The 22697-nt window shown below is 48.0% G+C and overlaps 1 protein-coding gene and 1 long non-coding RNA gene across 6 annotated transcripts in view; one reads left to right on the forward strand and one right to left on the reverse strand.

Moving 5' to 3' along the window:
- Window positions 1-2360: 2360 nt before the first annotated feature.
- Window positions 2361-22697, reverse strand: part of LOC110147750 (liprin-alpha-1-like) — a 36091-nt gene continuing 15754 nt past the window's right edge. The window contains exons 1-8 of one of the 5 annotated variants that reach the window (XM_070475907.1): window positions 14179-15503; window positions 12882-12980; window positions 12247-12411; window positions 11530-11604; window positions 9992-10215; window positions 8016-8191; window positions 6237-6259; window positions 2361-3893 (exon numbers count right to left, since the gene is read on the reverse strand). In XM_070475907.1, coding sequence (XP_070332008.1) covers window positions 3882-3893; window positions 6237-6259; window positions 8016-8191; window positions 9992-10215; window positions 11530-11604; window positions 12247-12411; window positions 12882-12980; window positions 14179-14295 — 891 coding nt within the window. In that variant the 5' untranslated portion in view covers window positions 14296-15503 and the 3' untranslated portion in view covers window positions 2361-3881. Of the gene's footprint in view, window positions 3894-6178; window positions 8192-9991; window positions 10216-11529; window positions 11605-12246; window positions 12412-12881; window positions 12981-14178; window positions 15504-22697 lie in introns of those variants that run through there. The other 4 variants (XM_070475906.1, XM_070475904.1, XM_070475908.1 and 1 more) reach the window with 4 other exon arrangements.
- On the forward strand, window positions 14669-15951 carry LOC110147751 (uncharacterized). Its single transcript, XR_011490922.1, has 2 exons — window positions 14669-14758; window positions 15495-15951. It is a non-coding gene; the product is annotated as an uncharacterized lncRNA (long non-coding RNA).

A 22697-nucleotide genomic window follows, 5' to 3' on the forward strand; every position in this document is an offset into this window, starting at 1 on the left:
GACCATAATAGGATGGTTATTCAGGTGTAGATAGCAAGAGCCCCAGAAAGGTGAAGATAGAACAAGTCTGAAGAAATAATGAAGTTATAGTACTTGGTGACAGAAGGAGTACAAGGGATGAGAAGAAATCATGAGATACTCTCAATAGGTGACATGACTCCAACCCAAGACCACACAGTTGCCAAGCAGTGTTTGTTCATCTGGAGCTCTACATTTTACTTCGCTCATCTAGAAGACGGATATAGCCAGAGCTCCCAAATCAAGGTGGTGCTCTGAGGATTAAAGGGCTAGTAAATACAAGCATTTGGAATGGTGTCTCAAAGAGTGTAGTTGGTTCAGGACACACACAAACTCTGTTGAAATAAATTTAAGTAAAATCAGATATCTCACATGTTTTGTTTTGACTTCAAATAATAGCAATTCCATATTGCAATCTAGGAAAATTGAAGTTAATATTTACAAGGTCTTTTCAATATAAATTTTGTTGACTTATATGGTTTAGCTGCCCCATTTTATTAACTTTAATTTTTTGGTTAGTTATTTTATATACACTCAGGTACCTCCTTTAGAAATAAATCTTGTTTATTCACTTTCTGACTCCCTATTGAATTTAATAAGATATTTACTCTTAATAATGTAATAATTCTAGGTAAAACAGCATGAGTAGTTTGAAATTTATTTTCTAAGTTAATAATATATCTAAATCTCTAGATAGAACTCTTTGGCAAGGCTAGGATCAACTAAGAAAATAATCACCTTCAAGATGATGAATAAAGGTCTGGGGACATCAGACCAAAAAAAGTGGCATTCTTGTACTTTGAAACATCTTTGGGAAAGGTCAAAAAAGGAAGTATTTTTATTTGAAAGATGATTCATACCACTCTTGCAGTGATTACAAATACAGTAGAAACTATTTCATTATATTTCAATACTTAAACTGTAAGTCAAATAGCTATTTGGGGCCATAAGTATTTACAACATATAATAAAGTTTTCAGTCACAAGTGCTGATAAGAATCAAAAGTAACATTTCTATTCCTTTCTTTGTAAAATGATTAAATGATGAACATAGCTATCACAAAGGAACTAAGGGACTGAAATTGCTCTGCTGCTAATTGTTACTAAATCCTACATCCTGTTCTGAACTTGAATTTCTTCTTTTAAATTTTAAAGCAGTAGCAGTTTGAGCTTCGTCTCCTTCTTATATAAATGCTATTTATTTCTAGCAACTTTCTTTTAATAATTGTTTTAAGTTATTTAAATGCATGCAGACTTCTTACTGTATGCTGAAACTGTGTACCAGCACCTAAGGGTAAAATTAAACAACTCATTTCTTTTATAATCAAAGCTGCAAAACTTTTCTTGTTATTGTGTTGTGAATTCCAGCAAGTAACTCCGTTTATTGAAATTTTTTCTTTCAGATATTCACATTCCAAGATATTGTATAGTAAGTGAGCTGGTGGTTTTTTACAATGTACCTCAAAATTTCATTTTAAATGCCCTACATCAAAGACAATACTAGCTATTACCTAGCAGTGGAGTGAGTCAGTTTAGCCTTTCCAGATTTTGACGTTTAAAAGAAGTCTAGAATCATAGATAAAATACCTCTTAAATTAATGCTGTAGATCAACATCCAGTAAATAACACAGCTGCCATTAACTATTTCTGAACATATTTCTCCTCTAAAGAAAAAAAAAAAAAAAAACTTCTTTCCTAAACAAGGTATCCTCTTGTAACTTTGAAATATTAAATAAATAAATTTCCAAAGTCACAAAGCATATTTGCGCTTTTTCTACAAATATAACAACCCTTATACCTCCTGTTATATCACAGCATCGCCCTACTGAGAAAGAAAAAGAATCAGAAACTCTACAACTACATCATTAAAACCTGGCAATGGCTAAATGGTCAGTCTCAAGACTCAAGAACAAAACAACATCAGTATTAAATGTTAAGAATCCTGGTAACTGTTTTTTAAAAAAATCTGTGGAATCTTGATATGACTATCTGATGGTGGTTCATCAAGGTAGCTTTCTAACCTCCTTTAAAATAAACTTTCAATAAATAAATAAAAATAAATAAAATAAACTTTCTTTCCTCCTTTAAAATCTTACTCAAGATCAGTTTGCCTGTAGATGGAGAAATATTTTAACTCATCAATCACCAATAAAAACGTGATCTTCATATGTCAAGCAAATTGCATTTCTGGTCTTGATGAAGACAACAGCAAGACATCAATCGGTTGACATGCCATTCCAAAAGATCTCTTATGAGATGAATTGGGGCAATGTTATGTGCCATGTGACTATTAAAAATTATAAGGGCACAGTACAGTTTGGTAGGTATCTTTCACTCTCTTCCTTTTTCTTCTACATCTGTCTGTCACCAATACAGTCATTCTCTCATTGTCATCTTCCTTTCCTTCACTTGTTCTTTCTACTCCTTTCCCAGGTTCTCATCATCTTATGCCTGAATAATTACGATATTCTCCTAGCTCAGTAAATCTCAGCCATCAATCTGAGGAGACATGCAAGTATATGACAAAATTTCACAGGTGAAAGAGGAAATGAGAAAATAAGGACAATGCAGTAAGTCTTTAATAACACCAAGATCACTCATTTTTAATGTTCTGTCCTTTACTCTGAAAGGACACTCTTGCCCTTCCTACCTATAATGAGGTTAAAATTCAATTCTTTTCTGAAATAGCGAAGATAAGATATGGTGATTTTTTTAAACATCCTTCCATAGGTAAAAAAATATTTGACAACTATATGCTAGTCCGCAAGAATTCTTTTAGGAACTTCACTAGTCTATGAAACCAAAACTTTGTAAAACAGCAAAAGCTAAGCTTCTTGAGTCTGGTTACTTCCTTCCAAATTCCAAAACTCAAAATCAGGCCCAACAGATGTAATATACAACATGATGACTATAACTAACAATACTGAATCTTTTTTTGACAGATGCTAAGAGAATAGATCTTAACAGTTCTCATCACAAGATAAAAAACTGTGTAACTATGTGAGGTGATGGATATTACCTAAGCTTATTGTGGCAAACATTTTGTTTTATACAACAATGCACATATAAATAGCAATGTATCAATACATATATTGATATATCAATGATATTATAATATCACTAGTGCTATATGTCAATTACATCTAAATAAAATAGAGAAAGAAAGAAATGTCTTTGAACAGAAACAGTTCTTCTCTGCATTCAACATGCATTCTAACACTGACAGCAGCCCCTACAACCTGGCCTTACTGTACCTGTTGACCTGCAGAGAGGCAGGTGCCTTCACTGTTTTCCACATAATATGCTTTTAGCTCCAGGTTTTTGATCATGCTCTTAGCTCCTGGAAGTAAACCTCTGTCATTCTCAATTTAAATATGCCTGAAACTAAACAATTCTATTTTTTCCAGCAAATAATTGCTCTTCCTGCTTGTTTCTTCTACTTCCCTTTTAGAACCAAATTCCCTGAATTTCTTTTCTTGCTGAGTCAGCGATAAATGTTAATCTTATTGTCTTAAGTGTTTCCAATAGAGTGGGCATATTCTCAAGGAGGCTGCCTTTAAGGCTTTTATTCGTACAAATTTGAAGTGAAAAAGCAAAGCCAGGTTTTTTAATCTAGTGTTCGCATATCTATCCCTTTAATTTTTAAAATTATCTAGAGAGCCTAGATATTAATCATATACATACCCACCTTACAGACAGAGTATTATTTTGAAGATTCACAGACTTCCTGACGTCCCTGACGTCCTTGGGGCTGGCCGCACACAGCACCCCCGTGTGCAGCCGGTCCAGCCGAAGGGACCGCGGCGAGGCAGGGCTTGAGGCTTCACATTGGATGGCAGTCTTGTCATCTTCTACCTCTTCCATTCAAGTTGGCAGCTGAGTGAGACAGGTGTAAAATGGCAGTGTAAAACTGGCTGATAGACTGTGTCGAAAAAGGCAACCTCACAGGCTTTACATTATAACCAGAAACTTATTTGTAAATCTATTTGCTATGCTTTCCTCCAAGTAGCAAAAACAAAAACAAAAAACCCTTGTTCCAGCTTAGTGCCATCTTACAGGACTGTCTTGTTCAAGAGAAGCGGGGCGTGGGGCAGCAAGAGCACCAGACTGAGTGCAGACACCCTGGACGGGAGCCTCCCTGAAGCCGGGCTCCGCCCTCCCTGGAATCCAGCGACCAGATGGCCCCGCCGGGCAGGACAGCAGAGGGACGCCAGCACCGTGAACCCTGCATGGCATGAACTGCCCTGAAGAAAAGACTCTGCTCATCGCCAGATGCTGCTCAGAAGCACCACTAGCAAGAGGAAGAAACCTCTTGAGTTTCAATGTTTCAAACAATGAGTGTGTTGTTTTAACCAACTAACCTGTGCCGTTTTAGTGGGATTCTCTAAAGAATACTGATCCACTGCAGCCCCACAGGAGCTTGGTGACAACAAAGTGACTTAGTGCAAAATACAGCTGAGCCCGTTTAACAGCAGCTGGATAAACTATGCACCCTCCCCTGATCTCCAACAAGAACCCTCAGACAACCGAAGGCTACAGAGGCTGGAAATGATCCCCATGGAACTGAACAGGGATCAGTCTCAAATTCAAGTTACAGTAAGCCTTTATAAAAACCAGAAAACAACAAAAACAGAGTGGGAAGTGACACGCCTGGGCTGACCGTGGACTCAGGGGAGACAAACACCTGCCTCAAAGTCAGGGACCGCAGCCAGCCCCTTCCTTCCCCGGGCCTCCTCCTGAGGAAGGCCTCTGGGTCCCCAGCCAGGCCGCCCGCCCCCAGGAGGGAAGCCCGCCACCCTGGTGCCCATGTGACTAGGATGGGCAGGACCGTGTCCTCACGTAACAGGAGGGCACAGCAGGCCACAGAGCCGGTGAGCGGCACACCCAGGTCACCAGCCCCAGGGCACAGTGCTGCTCCGTGGTGCCCAGCAGAAGGGCTCCCGGGCACTGAGCTGCCTGAACCGGAGCGCGGCTGCCCGAGTCCTGCGGGAAGGTCCCAGGAGTGGTCGGTCAGCGGGCTGGGAGCGGGAGAGGGACAAGGACGGCCAGCCTTCGGGGCACTGGACTCAACAACAGGGGCTCATCCCAGGGACCCGAGGGGAGAGGCAGCGAGCTCCCTCCTGATGCTCCCTCCATCAGGGATGCTTTGAGGGACACGAGGGCCTCTGGAGGAAAGCGGGCTGGACGGCAGCAGGGTTAAGTGTCCAGGCTCTCATCAGACCAGTCCACACCACCCTGCTGGCTCTGCGAGCCTGGGCACGGGGCCCGGCCTCTCTAAGCCCCAGTGTCCACGTCTGCTGAATGGGGATGACAGCAGCCTGGACCTCACCTGGGTGTCTGCCAGATGAGATGACAGGCTCGGAAAGCACTCGACACGCTGCCTGGCGCACACAGGCTCCTGCACACTGCTACCCCCGTCATTAGACTGGCTTCCCCCAAAGCTACCGCCTATGGCTCGGATTCAGCCGTTTCTTTGAATAACACACTGAGCGGAAATTCCACCGTGGTCCAGACGTTAGGACTTGGCACTCTCACTGCCGGGACACCGGTCTGGTCCCTGGGTGGGGAACTAAGATCCCATAAGCTGTGCAGCACAGCCAAAAAAATAACTAAAGAAAATTTGAAAAATAATCCTTTGTCTATTATAAATAAGCATGAGTTGATTAGAAGGTAAACAAGTGGGAGAAAGGCAAACTGTTACAAGTGTCCCCGAATGACCTATTACCAAGAGAACCATCAGCATATTTCAACTGGTGGATGACTTTCAAAACTTCCATTAGTGTCAATTATTCACCAGTACATAACTACATAGTGTTCATTCATGTAACACGATAAGGACTCTTTAATACTTCACAGAGAAACAAAGGCATGCTATATTATTAAAGAGTTAACCTTTCGACGATGCTTCCTTAAATCACTAGGCTGAAAGATGCATGCAAAGAAAGGAACAGAAACCAGATTGATTGCAACTTTGATACTAAAAGTCCAAGAATCGTTACAGGCAAATACAGTAAAGCAAACATGACGGCAAACACATGTGAGATGAAGACTTAAGAGAACACGTAACTGGAAACAGAACATATTTTTTAACCACAGAAGTGAAATAAGCTATTCAAGGTTTACTAGAGAAACACTATAAATTATAACTCAGGAAGATACCATTCTATTACAATATCATGATTTATTAAAGCAGAGCATTCTGCTCAAGAGGGGCCTTACAAGTTGTCTCTTCTCAGCCACAATTCGCTATAACTTAGTTTCTCTTAATAAAAAACACGTTATACTTTAAAGGAGTAATTTCACTGATTAGGAAGTTATCATAATACCTATTTTAAACCTGAACAAATCTAACCACCTATTGGACTTAAATGTAAAATCCTTACCTAGAATTTGATATAAAACTTTTCAGAATAAATCCATTAAAGCAGGTATCCCATGAAAATTTGTAAGGAAAGCTAGCATAATAGCAAGTGGAGTCTTCACATCTTATGAACCATAAAAGATACTTTGTAAAAGAGTCTAGTAGAGACATTAACCATGCAAAAGCTGATGAGATTTACCGTCTAAACTCCAAGCATCAACACAGAAAGGATATTGGGTCAAAAGACCATTAATTCTACATTTAGAGGATCATTTCTTCATGTAAGCATAATCTCATTTATGATTACCCAGGTTATGTAGTGTATGATCCATCTACATTATGCTTGTAACTGTATAGTGATACACTAACTCTAACTTACTGCTATGCAGGAAAAACACCATTTAATGAGACACGAAGACAAACCACAAACCAGACTAACGGGACACGGCACTGATACGACCAGAGCAAGTGGGAGGATGGGGGAGGGGAGATGGATGTGTGAACTACAGCCTCCGGTGGGGGGGATGGGAGGCTGGGGTCTGGACTGATGATGGCTAAACAGACAACAGGATGAGTCAGGAAATCAAAACCAATGATGAAAGCAGACACACCATCAGAAAACTACACAAGGAAAAAGTATTCAGGACTGTTCTTTCACAAACACTCTGAAAGAAATCAAGCATGAAACCACGGAGAAATGGCCAAGAATTTTAAATATCAACTAATTAGCCAAAGACGCAAATTATACAAAGTGTGTCAAAAGACCACAAAATGGACTAGTTACCACTTCACATGCATCTAGAATGACCCACAGTTATTTTAATTCTATGCTAACCACGCAGCTCACATGAAATGGGTGGTAACAGAAGAAAGGGATAATTCAAGTGCAGTTTCAAGGCAGAGGGTTGTACACGTGATTCACGGGGTAAACCAATGCACTCAGAAACCTAGGCTGCACAGGCAAGAAAGCTGGCACATGTGCTTTAGAGCCGCACACTCTGCCACCAGAAGCCCTATGTCGTCATCCCGTGTTGAGACGCGGAAGAGTGAGGCAGCCCGACTTCTTCCCTGGGGCCCTGGGGCCCCGGGCCTTTAACTGGTTTCACGCGCACAGCCGGCCTGAGCGTGCGCGGCAAGGCCCATCAGCAAGCGGACCAGTTCAGATTCTTGGTTTTGTTGCCACCGCATGCCCTGCACCCTGCAGCCAGGCGACCCTGATGGAACATGTGCTGCCCGCCTTTCACTCGCCATGAGGGCTGCCTGTGGTAACTTTCATGAGGCTGTCTGCTCCCTGACGACAGAAACTTCCCTGCCACTGCCGTGCCCAGCACAGGCCAGGCCCACCGTTCCACAGGCAGGCTCTGGCTGAGTTCATGATGGCCCACTAAGCCGGGGGTCCAAATATCAACACTAATCGGTCCCTGTGCCATTATGGAATGATTAAAGACCAGGCAGTTTTAAAACTCTTAGCCCTCTGAGCATAACAAATGCACCTGATTTTCCTCTGGGGATAAAGAGAAAAAACAAAGAAAGAAAAACAGTGTGCTGGGGGAGGGATGCGGCAGGGAGGAGGCAGACACATACCTGAGTCATGACGCCCAGCCGGTCTCCCTTGTGCGCCAGGCTGCGCCGCCCCCTTCGGGGTGGGGAGGGCGCCCTGCTGGGCGGGCAGGGGCTGGCAAGTGAGGAGGCAGGACACAGGTTGAGGGAGCTCAGGGACTCAAAACGCCGAAGGCTGCCTAAGGGCGCCCTGCCCGCCCTGCTCTCAGTCTCCTCGGCCCGCTGCTCCGTGCTCTCCTCCTCTTGGATCCACCTAAAAGAGAGCACAACTCGTCAGCTGCCTCTGTCAGCACAGGAACCTGTCTGGACAGCAAAGTTGGGCTGGCATTCTGTGTCACGATGAGCAAATTCCGGGAACATCTGCTCATTTCACATCTCGGCTAAAAGGTTCGACTTTCCCTCTTTTGACTATTCTCAAACTTGGAATAACTTAGCACTGAGTCTTACAAACTGGCCCCTGGTCATTCACGTTTGATTGGACTCCTTTACGCTAACATTCTGACGGGGCCCGAGTGGCGACTCTCTCCCTGTGAGGAGATACCTGAAGCTGACAACCTTCACCTTCCCTGCTCTCAGGGCAGAGGTGCACGTCAGTGCCTCAAGTCTCTCCCACTGGGAATCGGGAACTCTCGATAACCAAAACAGCGATTCATGAACAAGCTGGAGTTTCTAAACAAAAGTCCCCAGACCAGATGAAGTGCTGAGGGGATTTTTCTTTTCTTACGGTTGTATATGTACAAACGCATCACTTGATGAAGTTCTCCACCAGCTTTGTGCGAGTCTCTGGATTCATGTCAATGTGCCGCATTGACCTAGAATTCACCCTTACTGCTCTTCTCCCCTAATGTGTAGTGGAGGATTTTAAATAGCAGTTTAAATACTCGATGATGCATATAAAATGATTTCCAAAGTAAAATACAGGATCCTTGCAGGTCATAACCTCTCCAGCTTCACTTCTACCTCTACGTCCTGAAAGTTTTCACTGGGGATAGCAAGCTGATGGACAGGATTTGCCACTTATAACAAGTCAACTTACTGCCTAAGGAAAATTCACTTTACCTGACAACTTGCTCTTAAAATAAAAATACTAACATGGAACCGTTCCATCGTTCCTGCGGGGATGGGGAAAGCCCATCTTTCTGAGCTCGTCTGAGCTGAAACAGGGCCCAGGAAGCAGTCTGTCTCGGCGTCAAAACTGCAGGCGGCACCACCTGCGTTTGCTGGGTGTGCCGTTCACCCCTGCCTTCCCCCCCGAGCCCCGCGTGCTCGTCACGCAGGCACGGGTACCTCGGCCTGGGCTGACATGACGAGAACAATCTGAGCAGCAGCTCTGCCTGGTCCTGCGCAGGGTCACCGGCCTGCGGCCACTCTGGACGTGGGCCCGGGACAGGGGCGTAGCTGTGCGGGTGTGGCCCAGGCAGGCCTCGGGGCCCCCGGACACCCGGCTGCACCCAGACCCAAGGCCCGCTGCTCACCACGAGGCGGGCCTTTGCGTTCTATCCCGTTTTGTAAACTGTTACAACTGCCAAGACGGTGTCTAAAGAAAACATCTTAAATATCCTGATGAGGTGAGAAAAACTCAAACACATGTCCTTGGACCACTGTCTTACAACAAGCCAATCTTCACACTGTATTAACTTAAAAAGGACAATGCAGATCTGAATGGGAATTTGCCAACCCCCAAACCCCTGCTTTTCTGTTCCAGGTAGCTTTTCACCAGAACGTGGGAGCCTCCGATGGACACAGGAGGGTGAACCCTCGGGGCTGGAGGGCACACGGGCCGCAGAGGACACCGCGTCGCCACCTCACCCACCTTGGGGCTCAGAGCTGGGGGGGACACCCCACAACGCCCCCCCACAGAGTGCTGACACCAGCTGTGGACAGAACACCCTGCCTGACTGAGCTCTCTCATCAAGGGTGGTCTGAGAACTGAAAATCCTTGAAGCAGGCCTGAAGTCAGTTTTCTCACTAGGGAACACTCAGACTTCTCCCAGGAGAAGACAGCTCCTCAGAGAAGCCCCGTTTCTGGGGAGCCGAGTTCGGGCGCACCCACCGGATCTCCTCACTGATGCTGTCCAGCTGCTCCTGAAGCATCACAGGCAGAGTGTTGGCATCGGCCTGCCCACTGGGCGGCAGCTGACCGGCCGAGCTGAAGAGGGTGACTCTGTCGCCCTCGCCGTCAGACACATCCTCTTCAATCTGGATGTCCTGGGCCATGGTGGCCACCACGTGGGTCTGCTCCGCGGACTCCCAGTCCTGCTCCCTCTGGCTCTGCACCTGGGCATTGAGAGGACCACAGCTGGTCAGCCACATTCAGGACAGCTCACGTCTATCAGGAACCGAACACAATTTTACATGGAAGCCCGACTTTGGATAAACGGCCATGCCTATGAGACACTGCCATCTCTTAAGCGAGCAGTACTGAAGAAATGGGCAGGAGGAGAATCCAGTTCCTAGATGGCCTGCTGACACTCAGGTCTTAGCGTGGACGGAAGGCAATCTATGAGGTTATTCACGAGAGTGCGCTGACGGAGTCAGAGACGAAAACGCAAAATTACAAACATACATCCGTGCCTCCAGCAGGCAGGCTGAAGGAAAGTAAGAAGGAAAAAATCCTTCAGCTCCCCAGCCGCTGGGTCCGCCTCAGCGGTCGTCACTTGTACTAGTTCCCCGAGGAGTGCCGTCCTCACAAGTTCCCAGCCCTCTGTGTTCCAGGCTGGTGTGCACACGCACAGAGAGGAGCGAGCAGGGCAGCCAGGGGACTGGAGGGCCAGCCCCCCGCGGCTGTCCTCTCGGGGCACAGGCACTCAGGCTGCTCTGGGGGATAGCCCCTCGCACCGCAAGGGCGGCTCTGCCATCAGAGACGCACGGGAGAGTGCCTGCTGGGGCCCGTGCCGCCCTCCCGCTCTCAGACCTCACATCCTTCTCTCTGCAAATCTCTCCCCTGTCCGACTCTCAACCCAGGTCCTGCCTTCTTTCCCAGACATGACCTCAAAGCAACCGAGGGGCAGCCTCGAGGTGCTGGCTGCCGGCTCCCTGGCCCCCGTGGCCAGAGCCCTCGCCCCCTGTCTTCCTCACAACCCCTCCCCAGGGCTGGGCCACCCCCTTCGCTGGCTGCAGGACCACCTGCCACCATCCCTGCTCCCTTCCAGCGCACCAGCCCGGTCAGCACATCCTCTCGCTTCGATGGCTCAACAGGAACCAGCAGACTCCTCCTCCAGGGCACCCTGCAGTGCCCACTGGGGTTCTCTGAGGGCTGCCTGGGAGCGGCCTCTGCTGTCCCTGTCCCGCCTGCTCTCCATCTCTCTGCAAGCAGGCGCTGTGCCCTGCTGTGCCAGGTAGCTCCCCGGGGGCTGGAGGAGCCCATGTCACCAAGCTCACTCCCCTCCTTGCCCACCCCGCTGCCCTCCAACATGTCTCTCCCTGCCTCTAGGCCCGGCCCTCCCTGGGGTTATTCCTCAGGCCCTTGCGCCCCTTTTCAAAGATAAATAACATCTGATGTCCACCACCACAGCCTTCATACTTTGTGGAAATGAAAAGTATACAAATGACGAATCCTTAACTGAAATTACGATGACTAATCAAACTTACCTCTCTGTGTTTTGTTCTTAACTCCTTTTCTAACGAACTACACCTTTCACGTTCTTGCCGTAGTTCCTCTCTCAACTGAAATAAAAGGGGCCGAATCACTGTGTGTTGATGTGTGTACATACGTTAGTGCACTTCTTATTGTACCCTCACCTGATTCCATGGTTACGGTAACAGAACACCTTTAATGTCTCTCATTGACCTTAAGGTGAAGAAAATCTGCTTACTAGCAGCTTTAAATTCTACGTTTCAGAATTGACTCTAAAAGAACTGTATTACCCAGTTTTTAATTGCAAATTGATATACAGAATAAAATAAACCTTGCGACATTTATGCCAACTGATACTTTTTAACTGGGGGCTTCCCAGGTGGCTCAGTGGTAAAGAATCTGCCTGCCAATGTGAGAGGGCAGGTTTGATCCCTGGGTCGGGAAGATCCCCTGGAGTAGAAGATGGCCACCCACTCTAGTATTCTTGCCTGGGAAGCCCCATGAAGAGAGGAGCGTGGTGGTCTGTGATCCACAGGGTCGCAAAACTCGGACACGTCTGAGCATGTACACAGGCAATGCATTTTAACCATCTAAAACTCTGAGTTCTTACAGAAAAACTGTATTTACAAGAATTCAAAAAGCTCAAAAGTCAACTAGTTCCATAAACACATGCATCGTCCACCTAACCAGGCAGCAAGTGTACAAATCCAGGAAGGCCACGTGGCTGGTACCTTCTCGTCCAGGGCCTTGTGGTGCTCAAACAGCAATCTCAGTGCCCTGAGCACCTCCAACTCGCTGGTCACGCTGGCTGGGGACTGCGCCTGCTGCGTGCCCGCCATCATCCGGAGGGACGGCACGTACCGGGAAACCAGGAGCTCCAGGTGTTCCAGCAGCAGCTGCAAGGTGGGGCCAAAGGAGCACCTTCAACCTCACACTTGAATTCAGGGCCGAGAACGCCTCTCAGCCTCACGCTAAGACCGAAACCATGCTAAGGCATGTCGGAATCCCGCCAGTTCAGTCTAAAGTTAGAGTGGACTTCCCCAGTGGCCCGGGAGTTAACACTCCACACTTCTGCAGGGCTCATGGGTTTTAATCCCTGTGTGGGAACTAAGATCCCACACAAACTGCAGCATGGACAAAAATGGAAGCTAAGAGAACTCTCCCCTCAAATGTACAAAAATTACATTAGCTCTCATCATCAATTTGAAGCAAGGTATGAGAACCCCGAACTGATCCACCTCGGTCTTCTCAGTGGGAAGATGTGAAAAATGACTTGAAAACCAGACAGACTTTAAAGACAGCAACATGGAGCCCAGCGGTGACCCCCTCGGGGCACAGGTCAACACGTGAGACTCCGCCTACTGACCCTGGTGTTGCTCCTTTCTGCTTTTAGCGCCGCGATTTCTGCTTCTCTTGTAAGAAGCTGCTCCCTGCATGCCTTCAGTTGTTGACGTGTGGAGAACTCCTAGAAAACAGGTCAATGAGGAAGTAACTAAATGCAAACACAAATGTTAAAGAGAGCGAGACTCTGAAGACTGACACTGTCCAGTCTCTCCAGGCTCCACTCAAAGGATCTCCCTGCCCCTCTGGAGAAGAGGGGCTCCACTGACCCCAAGACCACACAGACCCCTACAACTCAGACTGGCCTGCAGCCTCCATCTCGACCTGGCAGGCACGCGGCAGGGGAGAACCCGGAATCCAAGCCTGCCTTCTCAAGACCCAGGGAAGTCTGAGAGACTTTCCTAAACATACACTTAGGAACAAAGTGGATAAAAAGATTCTTAAACGACACACAGACAAGTGACCGAGAGCCTCTGGGGAGAGTGAAGAAGAAAGGTAAGGTCTTCAAGGCCACCAGGCTTTGGAGTGTTCCTCTGGGAAAGAGGCTGATGGCACCCCAAGGCCGTCTGTTAGCCTGACTCCACTGAAGTCACCCAGTCATTCAATGAACTGCTTAAAATGGTAATTCATGTTATATGTATTTTATCACAATATGCACGTACGCGGGGCCGTCCACGTGGTGAACTTGCTCAAACCCAACCACACGGACTCTTTCATTCTTCTATTGTTCTTTGCACAAATAAAAAAATCCTGGGCTACGTATCCCCTACTACATACTAAGTATTCAGCACCTAGAGCACTGCCCAGCACTTTGTAAGAGGCATGTAGTAGACATGTGAGGCTGTGAGGGTGTATGTTATACACAGGAGCAGTAGGCACCCGTCATTAGAACACTGGGCGCACTGCTCTGTGCTTTGGACGATGGCAGACGTAAGGGGCTTAGCCTTTCTGCTCCAAGGACTGACTCTCTAGCTCGACCCACACGCCCCAGAGACTCCTCCAGCCTGTGGATCCCTTGTTTGGAAGAAGAGAGACTTTAAGGGGCTTAGCCTTTCCTTTCTGCTCCAAGGACTGACTCTAGAGCTCAGTCCACGTGCCCCAGTGACTCCTCCTGTTTCCCTTCCTGTGGGGCCCCCGCCCATCGTCCACGTAGCACCTGCACAGCCTCTTACAAGGTCAACCTGCTGGGGTCGATCCTGCCCAGGAGGCCAGAACGCCCTGGCCGGCAGGGCCCACGAGCATGCGAACAAAGTAAAACACAATCCCAACTCTTCGCCGGGTGAGGGCCAACCCGACGGGCCCATCCCCACGGCTGCTCTCACCTCCGGGCACTCTGCTTCCAGGACGTGGGATGAGGCCGACTTATTTCTTGTCTTGGCCTTTTTCTTGGGGTTGCAGCATGGGAAAAGCGCCCATAGGCTGGCCCTTCTGCGACCCATCCTCGCGGATGGGGGCAGCACCCCCCCACTTGGGGGCACCTGCTGTTTCTCAGGCAGATCCCTGAGCGCCTGAGGTATCACCACCGATCTCACACTATGACCACCGCTCTCACACACCGCTCTCTCACACACACCGCTCTCACACACACCGCTCTCACACACACCACTCTCACACTGCTCTCACACTATGACCACTGCTCTCACACTATGACCACCAGCTCCGCTGTCTCAAGAAGAAATGGCACGAAGGCTCTGCCTCCAGCACGTCTCCCGGGAGCCCGGATCATGGAAGCCACTCTGTCACAAAGGGCTCCGTGGTAACAGGGGGGCTGGGCTCCGGCCCACCATCAAGGGTGCAGAGAGTGGGGAGGGGCTGCCAAAAAGATGGCAGGTGTGTGTTGGGTACGGGAGAAGGAAGGCCGTGCCCACAGCTCAGGCCCACCGTCAAACGTCACCCTGCAAGGTCACTGGGTCACAGTCAAACCGAACAGTATAAACTGCTTCAGAAACCACTACTGCTAGGGATGAGCACGTCTTCTAAGTGGGCTTCTGCTTCCTCCACCCCCAAAACAAGCCTGCAGTGAGGCTACTGAAAGGGCACCCCTGAACTCAAGGGTGTGCCCAGAACCCACGTGGCTGAGGAGGACTCCCCGCGCTGGCTGCCCCTCACTCTCACCCTGAGCTTGGTCCTCCCTGACTGGCTCCCTCACTTGAGCTCAGCAAGCGCTTGACCAACCTCGCTCCGGGCGCTCACAATGAACCCACAGTGGGGACAGGGGTTCATTCAACCTGCTGTGAGCTCGCCCTCTTAACTTCGACCCTGGGCCGCCAGACGACTCGGCCCCATGGGGGCTGCACGGTGGAGGTTCAGGGGTGGCCCTGCCTCAAGCCGTGACAGCCAGCACCTCCCAGATCCCTCCAGGGGCTTCCCCGCCCTCCACACCCAAGTCTCCCACCCCCTCTCCTGGCCCCACTCCCAGCCTCGCGGCTCTCCACGCAGCAGGGCATAGCCCACACTGCTCCTGGCTCAGCCTGGTCCTCTGCCGTCACTTGAGCACTCAGTCCCCGGGGTGCTTGGGGTCCTATATCTGCCTGTCTCAGCAATGACAGACTCTGGGGAGACAGGGTACAGTCTGTGGTCCCACCTGCAGTGCACCCTGAACACGTTCTCTTTTTTTTTTTTGCTTTATCTACTGCAGTTCTCTGAGACGTCTTTTGAAAACCTCAACTGTGGCTTTCAAAAAGACTGTAAAATCACTGTGCTCAACTTGAAGAATAAAATCTTCATTTTCAACCTTAAAGTGAAACTGAAGGGAAGATTAAAAGCAGTCATTTTTCAAACTGAAAAACAAAACCCACATGTGACCCCCATCACACAACAGGTCACGCAGCCCCGCCCTCCTCAGCTTCTCCTCCACCACCAGCAGCCCGTCATCGCAAGGCCTGCCCTGGGCTGGCAGGCGCAGGGGAAGCGGGCACACCGGCTCCTCCGTCCCCAGGCTGCGTGGGCTGCTTGCTCCACCTTCTTCCCAAATTCAAGTGGCACTGAAAGACCATGGGCAAGCTGGGGATTCTGATCCGAAACACAACCGTGGGTACTAAGCAAGGACCCCTGCCTCTTGTTTTCCCTGTATCAAATAAAGATGATCAGTATAATTAGTGTGATGCTTACATGTGGCTTCAGATGAGAGAAGACACCCAGGGCTTCCCCACTTCCAGTTACAGACGCAAGCAGCTTGTAGGTCAGCCTACCCAGAGCTAGAAAAGCTAAATACATTTTAAAAGAGGTCCTCAGGCAGCCACAATCCAAGATCTCAAGCAAAAGGGAAGCCCAGTGAGGCAGCTGGAGACTGAGGGGCCGCTCCTTCCCCCGGGGCATCTGAACAAAGCTGACTCTGCGAAGAAAAGGTGGGGGAAAGTCCAGCAGAGGGGACTGGCTAACACAGCTCTGGACGGCTCCTCGGGCTGGGAAGACAAACATATGAGCGCAGGCCTGACAAGTCAGTCCCGATGGTAGAGACCAGTCTCCCCAAGAAAAGTTAGGCACAGAAAACGTACCCAACACCCTGCCCAAACTGGCTGAGCGCTGAGTATCAATCACCTCGTGGTCTTCAGGAGGTGGACGGTGGGATTCAGGACCTGCCGAGAAGGAGGGGCCCTGGGAGGCACCCCAGGCTTCCAGACGGAGACGCTGGAGGGCTCCTCCCTGGGGTCGGGTGGGGGCGGCGGGGAAGGTGGGTGAAGGCTGCTGAGACTCAGCTCACAAGGACCCCCCAGCCTCAAGTCACGCAGGCCCTGACTGAACACAGAGCTCTGTCCCCATGAGAGGTCGACGTCAGAGGAAAGCCTGGAGAAGACAGCATCACTCAGCACCTCTAGGGTTTTCCAAACGTAGTGCCCAACATGCAACCAAAGAAGCAAAAAAGGGTGTGACAACAAACAGGACCAAGAGAAAAAGAACTGAAACAGATCCAGAGGTATCAGATGTATATCAGCATATCACAGGTATGCTAGAGGTATCAGATGCAAAGTTCATCAGTTCAAAAAATATACTTGACCAAAGGAAAAATTTCTGAGAATCAAAACCGATGCTACAACTTTAAAATAACAGTGACTGAATTTAAGAACTCAGTCTCTGGGCTTAACATCAAATTGGACATAGCTGAAGAGAGGATCAGTGAACTGAAGGATGGATCAGTAAAAAAAAAAAAATATATATATATATATAAGAGGGAAAAAAGTATAGAATACATTGAAAGAGCCCGTTGTTAAACTATGTTGTTAAAAGCTATAAATGGGTCCCCTTATGAGGGAGAAAAGACAGAAAGGGGAATAAGAAATGCCTCCAGGGGTTGGAACTAAAGAGCCTCTTGATGAAAGTGTAAGAGGAGAGTGAAAAAGCTGGCATAAAACTCAGCATTCAAAAAATGAAGATCATGGCATCCGGCTCCATCGCTTCATGGCAAATCAATGGGGAAACAATGGAAACAGTGACAGACTTTATTTTCTTGGGCTCCAAACTTACTGCAGATGGTGAAATTAAAAGACACTTGCTCCTTGGAAGGAAAGCTATGATGAATCTAGGCAGCATGTTAAAAAGCAGAGACATTACTTTGCCGACAAATGTTCATTTAGTCAAAGCTATGTTTTTTCCAGTAGTCATGTATGGATGTGAGAATTTGCCCATGAAGAAAGCTGAATGCCGAAGAATCAATGCTTCTGGACTGTGATGTTGGAGACGACTCTTGAGAGCCCCGTGGACTGCAAGGAGATCCAACCAGTCCGTCCTAAGGCAAATCAGTCCTCAATATTCACTGGAAAGACTGATGCTGAAGCTCCAATACTTTGGCCACCTGATGCAAAAAACTGACTCATTGGAAAAGAACCTGACGCTGGGGAAGACTTAAGGCGGGAGAAGGGGACGACAGAAGATCAGACGCTTGGATGGCATCACCGACTCGATGGACATGAGCTTGAGCAGGCTCCGGGAGCTGGTGATGGACAGAGAAGCCTGGTGTGCTGCAGTCCATGGGGTCACAACGGGTCAGACACTGAGTGACTGAACTGACTGGCAGGGATGGGGGCAAGATTGGCTCAAGAATCAGACCATTGACTCAAAAATGAAAACCACACATTGGTTTCAGCAGCTCTGCGGGTGCCTAAGGCGAGAAGAAAATGTTCCAGCGCTCAGAGGAAAAAAGGTGTGGCTTTTAGTGGCACAGCAACGCCAAGAGCTGACTTTTCAAGAACAACAAAGTCAGGAGATCATTGACGGGCGCCTGTAAAATGCTGAAAACAAACACCACCAACCTGGAGTTCTACACCCAACAAAAACACGCTTCGGAAGGGAAAGAAAATAAAGACTTTTAGGGCAAGTGGAAATGAGACAACTCATCACCCACAGACACGAACTAAAAAAATATTAAGGCCGTGCTTTGGGAAAAAGAAAAGTAGTCTCTGACTGAAAAATAAAAAACAAGTAAAGACCAACAATGAGGTAACTGTGACAGTACATATTAACTCTACAATCATGATAACACCAAAAATATATCTACAATTTTAAAGGATAACAGTGACAAGGAGGAAACAGTCGTGTCAGGGAGGCAGTAAAAGTACTAAGTTAGACTTAAATGTAAACCACACGCCTATCTGCGCATGTTCACCCAACCACCTGACAGAGGAGTAAGAACTAGAAAAACACCTCATCCTTCTAATAAAAGGCACGTGACAAGGACACAGAAGAGGCGGGACAGACAGAAAACAAACAGCAACATGGTATCTGCACAGGGGAACATCAAACTACAAACAGAGCAAAGGTTCTCATGGAAAGATAAAAAGTGTCAAACTGATTAACATTAAAACTCTACACTATTCACAGAGGTACATGTGAAGATGGAAGACCACAGACAGGTGAAACGAAAAGATACCCAGGCAAACAAGGACAGAAAACTGATGTGGCAATATCACTGTCAAACAGTGCCTAAAGTAAGAAGCATTCCTAGCGATAAAAACAAGCATCTCATACTGATACAAGTTCAGTCTACCAGAAAGATGAGGATTCTAAATTTGAATATACCTAATAACATAACCTCAAAATATCAATACATAAAAACTGACAGAAATAGAAAAGGAGTAACAGCCAGGTTCATAATCGCAATGGCAGACATGAAAGACACATCTCTCACGGAACTGGGCTCCCTGGTGCGTGGTCACCTGCAGCCATGAAGTACCTGAAATGTGGCCGGCTCTACACTGAGATGTGCTGCACATGGGAGACACACACTGGATTTGAAAGATGTAGCGAGAAAGAAAGAACAGAAACTGATTCATTAGGTTTCATCATGCTGATCACACACTGAAAGGATACCATTTTGGGTGTGTTAAAATAAAATGTATTACAGATGATTTCACATACTTCTGCTTTACTCAACGTGGCTACCGAAACCTGAATTATATGATCTAACTGATACGCACGCAACACTGCATGCCCCCTGATACGCATGCTTTTCAAGGGCCCAAGGAACATATAACAAAATGAATATATATTGGGCCACTAGGAAAGCTCGAATTATTTCAAAGGACTGAAGTAATGCAGGGCATGCTTAGGGATTGCAATGGGCTGACGGTTTATGTGCCCTCAAACTTCACCCCGCACGTGGAGATGATACTAGGAGGCAGGGACTCTGGGAGGGGTCAGGTCAGGAGGGAATGGGCTCCCGTGCTGTGACAACAGCGAGAAGCAGCAGGCAGTCTAGGAACCAGGAAACAGGCCTCAGCAGACGTGGCACCTGCTGGTGATCTTGGGACTGCCCAGCCTCCAGTACTCTAAGAAACAACTTTCTCTTGTCTAGCAGCTAGTCTACAGTATTTGTAACTGTAGCCCAAAAAGCCTAAGACAGGGCTCTTCATGGAATTAAGCTAGAAATCAACAAAGGGTCACTAGAGAAACCTCCCCAAACATTGGGAAGTTAAATGACATACTTCTTGAAGAACTTCATGAATAATTTTAAAAAACCCAATGAAAATCAGAAATACTTTTCCATCAAAGATAATGAAAGTCTGGCTTATTCAAACTTGTGGGACCCAGCAAACTATGTTTACAGGGTAACTTAAAGCCTTAAACACATATCCTGGAAAAGAAGGAAGGCTAAAAATCAATTAAGCCTCTATCCCAAGAAACCAGAAAAGGAGCACAGCAAATGACACACAAGGCAGATGGAAGAAAAAGGAGCAGAAAATAAGGAAACAGTAAGCACATATGAATTTTTTTAAAAAACACCAAAAGTTGGCTCTTTGAAAGGATTGGTAAAAATGATAAACCCCTAGAGAAACTGATTAAGAAAAAGAGACAGAGCACAAATCACCAATATCAAGGATTTTTAAAAGGGGAGACAACCCATCTTGCAGACAAGAAAGATATTATGAACCACAGTTCACTTACTAATTGCAGAGTCTGCTGGCCTCACTAAATTCCCAGCAGCGGGAAATGCTTTACCTAAATAGACCCAAGAAGACATACAAAACCAGAAATTTTTATTTGCATGAAAAAAATTAAATCTGAAATGAAAAGCCTCCCCACAATGAAACCTACTTGTTTTGCCAATCAATTCTTCCAAAAAGCCAGGGAAGTAAACAGCAATCTCACAGGAACTCTTGGGGGTAAACCAGGAACACTCTCCTCCTTGTTTTATAAGACTAGCATAACCTTGATACTAAAACCAACAAGGAAAAGAAGTACAAGAAGGTCAAACTGCTGACTCTGAGTAGAGATGCTGCTGCTGCTACTGCTAAGTCACTTCAGTCGTGTCCGACTCTGTGCGACCCCATCCCCGGGATTCTCCAGGCAAGAACACTGGAGTGGGTTGCCGTTTCCTTGGGGAACTTTCAAGACAAGACTCTTAAAACATGTCCAGAATTCACTTCATACCTTTGCCATTTCCTTCTCCAGTTTATAACAAGTACGCGTCCGCAAAACCGAGAGAGGCCCAAAGGAAGACAGGTGGGGTGTATAAAAGCCTCAGCACTTAAGACTCAAGAGACATCAAAACTTTCTGGCCAAAGAAATGAATGTGTAATGGTGGAATTCGGAATAGAGATATGAATAGCTTTGGGACGACACAATGGCCCCTGACACCTCAATGTAGCAGAGGCTCATGGCATAGACACTGAGCCTTTGGGTAGGAGCGAGATGGGGGCTGAAGACCACATTTTTGTTGTTGTTCAGTCACTAAGTCATGTCCAACTCTTTTGAGACCCCAGGGACTGCAACACACCAGGCTTCCCTGTCCTTCACCATCTCCCAGAGCTTACTCAAAACTTATGTCCATGGACTCAGTGATGCCATCGAACCATCTCATCCTCTGGCGCCCCCTTTTCCTACTGCCTTCAATCTTTCCCAGCATCAGGGTCTTTTCCAATGAGTCAGCACTTCACATCAGTTGGCCAAAGTACAGGAGCTTCAGTTTCAGCATCAGTCCTTCCAGTGAATATTCAGGGTTGATTTCCTCTAGGATTGACTGGTTTGATGTCCTTGCAGTCCAAGGGACTCTCAAGAGTCTTCTCCAACACCACAGTTCAAAAGCATCAATTCTCTGGCACTCAGCCCTCTCTACAGCCCAGTTCTCACGGTTCAGGGCAAAGAGTCGGACATGAGGGCCCAGCACCCAGGTTCAAGTGCTGGCTCTGCCCCTGTCGGGCCCAGGGTCCTTGATCTCCTTGCCCCACCTCTCAGAGCCTCAGTTCCTTCCCTCGGTAAAGGGATCTGACCCCTCCCTGTACCAGAAGCCGGGGCAGGATGCCCACACAGGGTGGGGCGGGGATGGGGGTTTGCATCCAGGCTGACAAGTCCCTGAGAACATCTGTGGCTGCGTTATCCTTACATACGGAGCTGTTGAAATTAGACTTGAGGTGCCTCAAAGTCGAGAACCCCCACCCCAATGTCCAGGCTATGAGGAGGGACCCCCACCCCCAACTCCACTCTCATCACCACACTTAGCCAAGTCTGGGAACTGTCTCAGACACCAGCTCACGCCCACAAGGCCTCAGCTGGAAACTGCAAGAAACACGTCCCTGCCCCCACCCTGTGCCCATGGCCTCCCTGCCCACCCCCGGCAGATGAAAGCCCCTCCATTCTACAGATGGAAAGACTGAGGCTGCTCAGCCCCCAGGACGTGGCCGGGCTGGGTCTGGACACACACACGTGGCCTCAGAGGGAATGGGCGGGCTATGAGCCTCCCTGGGAGCTCAGGTGCCCTCACCGCCTGACCGTGCGTCCTGGAGTCTGGCTGGAGGCGGCTCCCATCCTCCAGCAGGCAGCTCCTCACTTGCTTTTCAGAAAACAACATCCACAAAGATGGGAAACAGATGCCGCCGCGGCCCACACCAGGTCCGGGGAGGAACGAGGAGAAACTACAGCCCGCCAGCCCTGGGGTGCGGTGGCGAGCCCTGAAAGGCAGCTCGAAAGCAAACTGACCTTGTAGGGTTCACGTGTCTGCGGCCTTCATAATTCTGCCAAAGCCGAACAGTTGAACAAGTTCAACATCAGGGCAATGTGGGCCTCGGTCACCCCCAGTACTCAGACGGGATTTTCAGTGTGGCCTTCTTGGCAATGACCAGTGGACATAAATTATGCTCTGGATTTGAGGCTGGACTTTGAAAACTGCTGATGGCTTTCAGGTACAAGGAAACATGTTGGCCCACAAGCTGCGCTTGTCCGTTTCCTGGGAACCCTGGCCGCTGACCCCAATGCCATCGCAGGGACAGAGGAGTGGGGGGTGGGCAGATGAGGTGCTCCTGCAGAAGGCAGGCCTGGGCCGCCTGCCTCCGGGACCTCTCCCCAACATTTCCATCCTGTCTGCTGCTCCAGGGGTCTCTGGCATGACACCGCTCCTGGACCCTCGTGT

The sequence above is a fragment of the Odocoileus virginianus genome, chromosome 13, assembly GCF_023699985.2.
Source record: "Odocoileus virginianus isolate 20LAN1187 ecotype Illinois chromosome 13, Ovbor_1.2, whole genome shotgun sequence".
Classification (NCBI taxonomy): domain Eukaryota; kingdom Metazoa; phylum Chordata; class Mammalia; order Artiodactyla; family Cervidae; genus Odocoileus; species Odocoileus virginianus.